We start from the raw sequence: 7620 nt of genomic DNA, 5'->3' as shown, positions 1-7620 counted from the left end.
CCATTAGCATGAAATGTAGCATTTTGACCTCCTACAATTTGAATAATCATTCAATGATCACAGATTGTCAAATTTCTTTTTAATGTAAGCTTTTGTCTCAAAACAGGCTGTGACACGTCAGCAAAACCATCTAAAACTCATTCTCACAATCAAACAGCATGAAGATCACTGCAAGAGTTGTAGTGCTCCGGTGCTGCCCGGGGCTCTGTCTTCATTAGCATGTTTACCAGAGCTGTTCGCAGCAGAGGATTACAGCACTCATTATGGAAGTGTGAGGATTACACACTGCCTGTCTCAGCATCTTAATCATATCCTGCTGGTCTATTAGTAACTTACTTCTGAGCAGTTGTGTGGCTGAAAGATGGCAAATGAATTGAGATGTGGAAGTTTCAACGCAAACTCTTTTATTTGAGGATATTTAAGGCTTTAATGAAACCACTGCATATAACAAGAAAACACTCAAGCATCACACACCTACAAGATTCCATCAATGTTCAGTCGTTTTTGGCAACCTGAAGGTTTAACTGCATATTAGGGTTTTACGGATACTGTCGTCCTTCAGTATAGCTAACAATGCCATGGGTGGCAAATACATGCCAAACATTCCTCAGAGATAAAAAAAAAAAAAATCACATACAAAAATAAAAGCTCTATGTTCAGCATGACACGAATATCCTCTATGCACCATTTTGCTTCAAGTAAACTCAGACAAATGGCATTTTTCACAGTCAAAAAGATACACACAACAATAAAAGGCAACACAACCCCTCAGAATTATTGAGAGCAAAAACAAGATGATCAGAGATCACAACATAATGCTCATCTGCAAAGACATTTTCATCAGTAGGGTTGAGAATATCTTCGACGGACAAATTATCAATCACATAAAACCTCAAAAGAGCCAACCAAGGTAAACTTAAGTGCATGCAATGTAGCTCCAGGCTTAAAGAAGAACTTCCTATGGCAGTGATGCAGAGTTTGGCACTGATAAATGAACCACAATCAGGCTCAGAAGGCTCTTAGAGAGCTTTGCTTAACACAAACTGCCTTGTTCAAAGGCATTAATCAGGAGTGTCCAAACTTGCTCCTGGAGGACCACCTTCCTGCAGAGTTTAGTGCCAACCATCTCCCACAAACCTGGCAGGAAGTTTCAAGTAATCCTAAAGACATTAATTAGCCGTTTCAGGTTTGTTTAGTGTATTTAGAGTCTGCAAGAAGGTTGGCCCTCCAGGAGTGGGACTGGACAACCCCTGCATTAGGACATTCAGGTAACTGTCTTTTAATTTGTGCATGACTTCATGTAGCAGCTTGTGGACAATTCCAAGAAATGTCTAAAATAATGACTTTCAAAATAAATGAGGGCACAAAGAAAAAGAAGAGCAACCAACAAAGCTTATGCAGTAACAGTAAAATCTCATATGGACGACTGTCTTGCAATAAGAGGCTACACCTCTTCCTCATCCTCCGCCTCTTCCTCATTTACAGGCATCTGCACTTTAACCCAGCCATCTGTAGTGAGGCTGTGCTTCTTCTGATGTCGTTTGTAATTGTCCCAGTGGCCAGTGGTATAGCCACACTCTTGGCACTTATGGGGCTTCTCGCCCGTGTGGCGCAACATGTGCCGCTTCAGATTCATACTCTGGTTGCAGCTGTAGTTGCACATGGCGCACTGAAAGGGTTTGGCGCCCGAATGCACCCGCTGGTGCCTCTTGAGATTAGCCAGGTTGCCGCAGGCATAGTCACACAGGTGGCACTTGTAGGGTTTCTCGCCAGTGTGTACTCGATGGTGCCGCTTGAGGTTATCGAAGTGGGCAGAGGCGTAGTCGCACTGCGGGCACTTGTATGGCTTCTCTCCGCTGTGGGTCTTCATGTGGCGGGCCAGGTGGTTCGGGTAGTGGGTGAGGAAGGGGCAGGCAGCACAAGTGTAGACCTTGTCCCCTCGCTCAGCGGGGCATCCGAGTGTGTCCTTAGTTAGCATCTCCAGGGTGCACTTTGCGCATATCTGAGCCGAGGATCCGTCTTCGTCATCCAGGGCCATGCCGCACAGCCGACAAGTGAAGGGGAAGAACATTGGGGGCAAGGGAGCAGGTTCAGACGCGGCCTGTCCTGACTGCAACACCGCTGTTGATGACTGCTGTGCAAGCCTGAGGCCATCAAGGGCGTGCAAGTAGTTCCCATCCCTTCCCATGTGGGGTCGCGGGGCAGACTGCACAGCACCTGGAACTGAAGGATTTTGAATTAAAACTCTCTTTTTGAAGTTCTTTCAGGCTGATGATGCACGGGGTAACTTTTTGAGCAACTTTGCAGTGCAACTTTTTTGAGCAATGTTGCTTGGGCACTTTCCCACTGAGAATGGGTAACAAATTTATAAGATCTGTCGTGGGCCCTGTGTCTCACCTGTTTGCCTGTTGATGGCAATATTGCCCAAAGTTTCCCCATGTATCATCAGCCTCAGGGGGCAAAGCAGAACCTTACTTACCTTCGGTGAGGGCAGGAGCTGCTTCCTTTTCCTTCTGACCCCCGGTAGTGTGGTTTAAACCGTTGCCACTTATTGGCTGAGGGGCACTCTGACCCAGGCTTACAGCTGCATGCATACGCTGGTGCCTCTTCAGGTTCCCTAAGGAACTGCATGCAAACGTGCAGTGATTGCACTTATAGGGCTTTTCCCCAGTGTGTATGCGCAAGTGCCTTTGCAGGTTCACTAGTTGTGCCGATGCATAGGAGCACAGAGGACACCCGTACGGCTTTTCGCCATTGTGCGTCTTCATGTGCCTCTTAACGTGGTTAGTGTAGCGAGACGTGAAACCACAGAGCGTGCATGAGTGGAGCTTTAGGGAACCATCCTCGCCACCAGTGCCCTCATTCCCTCCCCCTCTAGACTCTGCTATTAAGCCTAAACCCGAGCAGAGCTTCCTGTCCACAACGCCATCCGCATTCCCTTTGCAGCAGCGCATGCAGAAGGGCCCCACCAAGTCCATGCCGGGTCCCAGGGGGTCATCCAGGAGCTGACCACAGCCCCTGCAAGAAAGGTAAGAGGGAAAGGCAGACTCAGAAACCCTCTCTTCACGCTCGCTTTCGGTCGCACGCAGGTCGTCGGCATCACTCTCCATACTGAGGCGGCTGAAGGGGGAGCTCTCCTCGTCTCCCAGGGGGAAGCCAGGCAGACTGATGTCAGCTGTACAGGACCACAGCAGGAAACTGCATTACATTATGTAGCTGTATAGATTTTCTGCAATTTGAGATAGTGTGCAAGCATTCAAATACAGTTTAGGGCTGATAAAAAGACTATTTTGGTATAAGTTGACAGTAACATTAGTATCTTACTATTATGAGTTACTAAAGACAAATGCTCACACAAAAAAGGTAAACCTTTATGCAAGATCACATGCATCTACAGTAGTCAAAATTACAAATTTTGCACATAATAGCAACAGCTGAAGTTATAGGAAAAATATTAGGCGTTTACACTTACCTACTAAGCCAGCGGACAAACGTTAAGTAATGCAACAAATAAAAGGTGGTACTCCAACAAAAGACAACGCTATAGTGTTTCTGCTCACTGTCTTTCCATGTAACGTCGCTTTCCTTCTGCAAGCTCCTCATGCACATGCAATTTGGAGAAATGTGTGAGTCTGAAGTATGAACGGGCCTTTATATCGCCCATTTCAGAAACCCCAGGTGGATGATTACCCAGCCTAATGATAATGATGATGACTATAATGGTCCTGCTGATGATGATGATGATGATGAGGGGGAGATGATGATGGTGATGATGATGACAACTATGATAAAGACCCTGAGAGGAGATGATGATGATGATGACTAAATGCCTTATTATAATGTGTCCTTGATGGTGATGACTGTCTTGATGACCCTTATAATAGTGGTGGCACAGTGTATTTTTTCCTGATTTGCAATTTTGAAATTGTATGTTCTGTCAGAATGCCAAAACCAGAGAAATTTTCCAGAACGGTAGGCTCACTTCTTCCATCTGTACATGAAAGATCACACTGCTTGCTGACAGATAAAATGCAGCACGTTTGCATAATAGCACTAATATTACAAATCAGTCTTTGCAGTTAATGTCCCATATTGAGCACATATGTCTCCTAACAAATGCCAGTAATACAGCAAACTAAAGTATGTTTCAAATCCTCAAGATTTAGCAGTAGCCATCAATTATAAGTAATATATATATATTCACAAGAAATATCTAAGTAAAATTATGACTGTTTATACTTTTAATGACAAATCAACAAATCCTCAATATTTCCAGATTTTCCATGACAGTCTGAACCCTTTAATGTTCCCTACCAATGTTAGGCTTAGAAACTCATGCAACTCACCTGAGAACTTTTCAAGGCCTATGATCTTGCTGTCATTGTCATGATCTGAAAACTCGAGTTCTTGTCCCAGGAGAAAGTTACTCTCAAAGGTAAGGCTTGCTGGACGTACAGTGCCTAAACCATCTTCAGAATCCACTGAAAGCAAAGGGCCATGGTCAAATACAGCAACAATAGCAAAAACAACACTGAAATATCATGCAAGTTGACCCAAAATAGACAGTCTCTGTGTGACATTTTTCTCCTTATCTTAATGATGTCTGGTTATTGTTTGTATGTGTATATTTTTTTCAGTGTTTTTATATCACAAACTTCTGTAAATACACTATTGCCAAAAGTATTGGTGTTTGGTGATGAGTTTTTGGCTCAAGGTCTGCATTTAAAGTCACACCAGAGGTGTTCAGCTGGGATCAGGACTTGGCTTTCTGCAGACCAGTCAAGTTCTTCCACACTGACTCAATCAATCATGTATTTTTGAACCGTGTCTTATACACAGAGGCACTGTCATGTTAGAATAGAAAAGGGTCCTGTCCGAACTGTTGCTATAAAATTAGAAGCACACAATTCCCTAGAATATCATTATATACTTAAACACTAAGATTTATACTCATAGAAATTACTAAAGTAGTCAAACATGTTCATTAGAAAGGGGTGACCCAATACTTTTGGCAATATAGTGTAGTGTATATAGAAGTTGGTTGAATAACAAATAGTCAAAATCTAAAAAAATAATAATAATCAAAGGATGTAAAAATATGTACTAAACCCATATGTTGTAAACAGCTGTAAGCTTTGTAAGTCACGCTGAATCTTACATATATTATACAAAGAAGATTTACTGCATCTTGTGGCATTATGTTCATTTGTAACAATTAATAATTAGCCTAATCACTAATTAAAATAAATATAACTCTCAAAACACAAAACCATCATAAGAATTGGGTGTTTCTTCAACTGTAAGCACTTTTGGCCATGTGGAAATCTCGAATAATAATATTATAATAGTTTATTTCATCTGTCATTTCAACTAAGTCACAATTTATGCATTGTAAAGGGGGTATTTTGTTTAGTAATATTTTCTGAATAAAACAATATTATTCAAACTAAATCAGTATGCACACAATATTTTGCAAAATGACAGCTTGACAGGAAAGAAGTTTATCTTTCATCTTTACTAGTGGCAAAATGGCTAGTCACAGTGGAAATGACATCACACTGCGAGTTTTATTTATATAACTTTTTAATGAGGGATTTTCATATTTTATTTACAAGGGTAAAAAAAAACTATAGCCTAGGTATATTAATATCTGAATATAAACAGTAAAAATAAACAAAGAAGGCAATGTACATTTTTTCCAAGACAGTTTTAATGTGATTTTCATGTAACAAAAAGGGGAAAATATGTTAAAGAAACAGCCTATCATGCAGCATCGACCTGGCCTGTAACGGGTTCTGGCTTTACTGTAATTTTACTGCCATCTGCTGGACGACACTGAAAATAATCACAACTTAAGAAAAAGAGGGGACACAATCAAACAACCAATACTTTTGAAGCAGGCTATGTTTGCAGCAAGTAAAATTGATTCATTAATTTACCAGTTAAGACTGAAAATCTTAAAATTACTTAATATTAAAATGAATTACACCGTGTAGACAGCTAAATTCAGCTCTTCTCCATAATCTGACACAAACACAGAAACAACTCCTACTTTTGTTAGTTACATTATAAATGTTAAAATAAAGGACACTGGATACACAGCATATAATCATCAGAAGAATCTACCAGTCAGCTTGTCTGACACCTGAAATCACAATTCAGAGTCAAAACAGATGGCAGTGCAATTATGCAATTATGTTTCTTTCAATACAAAACGATCACTATTTATTTATAATTCTAAATTATTTATAGATAGATAGATAGTTTATAATTATATTATAAACTAATTATAATACTATAACGAACCAGTCGGTGTGTCTCTGTTATTACTGTAACAAAAGAGTCTGCTAAATTCAGTGATTCTAGACAGACATGTCCATGTTTATATTATAATAAAACAAGACCGCGCGAGTAAATACCAACCAAAACCAAATGAGAGGAATGAAGCACGTTTCAAATAATTTAGCTAATAATATTAGAAGAAAAAGCAACTTACACTTGACTGGTTGTGGATTCTGTTGTTTTCTTCTTGGCATCTTCCAGTTAGCCTTTTTGTTTGCAACCTCCTCTGGATTCCCTCGAAAACAATCAACTCATTCTCCAAGGTATCCTTTAAAAGCATTGAAATAACACACGTTACTGACATGCACGTCAACACAACCCATATAACAGATACATGGCGCATCTAAGAGCTAGCATGCTAATCTTACAGTGGCATATAAGATCAATAAGACTTGAGACATTCACAGCAAATGAAAGATGTTTTAAACTCGTAGTGCGACAGATTGCATGTGTGTTTTCTGAATTGCATGACTCTTTCCGCCCAGCCTGTGTGTTTATTACCACACAAATCTAGACACTTAACTCCAGCTATACTGTCAAGCTCAGCAGATGTCATAAATATACCTGCTCTTTCGTCCAATAACAGTGTTCCCGTCGAGGCAAAACAGCGGCGTCTGACGGTGCACTACTGCTCTCGGTCCGCCATTCCGTAGCACATCGACCACAAAGAAAGGCAATTAATGCTCTTTTTTCATAACTTAATTGACTTCCAAATTGCCACTGTATACATTTTCTTCCGCTACGTCGCGTACGTCCGTTTTCTCAGTTACGCGTTTCCGGGGACGTAGCTGCTCTATTTTTACATTTCTCTTTTTATGGAATGTTGTCCGATAATGTAACTAAAATAAAGGGCAATAACTATGAATAATTCGTATTTATTATATTATCATGACAACATTATTATATTATATTATACAACAACCATCAATAATATTTTCTCTCTATATAGTAAAAGTATGTTGTACCACAGTCCAATGTAATAAGTAATATATATATATAGCCTATATATATATTAGTATTATGTCAGTGTTATGTAATACTATAGTACCATTATATGAAATAGTTTGCTATTACTTTGCTACTACTGCTATTACTCAAGTCTCAGAATGACAATTATATTTATGTGCATATTTACTAAACACAGATAACAACTGTAATATTCTATATTTAGAATATATTATTTAAATATATAATATATACTTAGCCTATGATACCATGCTATATGTAGGCTATATAAAAATATTCGAGTAAACAAATAAATGGTAAGAAGAAAGAGAT

The 7620-nt window shown here is 39.8% G+C and overlaps 1 protein-coding gene across 2 annotated transcripts; it reads right to left on the bottom strand.

Annotated features, from left to right (window-relative positions):
* Positions 1-383: 383 nt before the first annotated feature.
* Positions 384-7098, bottom strand: LOC306843593 (zinc finger protein 513-like). Of its 2 annotated transcripts, XM_079375133.1 has the most exons (6): positions 6907-7098; positions 6497-6610; positions 4347-4481; positions 3473-3991; positions 2480-3175; positions 384-2223 (listed from the first exon to the last, which is right to left on the bottom strand). In XM_079375133.1, exons 5-6 carry the CDS (start codon positions 3108-3110, stop codon positions 1445-1447), a joined length of 1410 nt encoding a protein of 469 aa, XP_079231259.1. In that variant the 5' UTR covers positions 3111-3175; positions 3473-3991; positions 4347-4481; positions 6497-6610; positions 6907-7098; the 3' UTR covers positions 384-1444. The 2 variants fall into 2 exon arrangements, with proteins under 2 accessions (XP_079231259.1, XP_079231258.1); XM_079375132.1 differs by lacking the exon at positions 3473-3991.
* Positions 7099-7620: the final 522 nt, after the last annotated feature.

Source organism: Barbus barbus (genome assembly GCF_936440315.1).
Source record: "Barbus barbus genome assembly, chromosome: 24".
In the NCBI taxonomy this organism is placed as follows: Eukaryota; Metazoa; Chordata; class Actinopteri; order Cypriniformes; family Cyprinidae; genus Barbus; species Barbus barbus.
The sequence above is the reverse complement of the archived record's forward strand: the minus strand, read 5'-3'. Positions and strand labels throughout refer to the sequence as shown.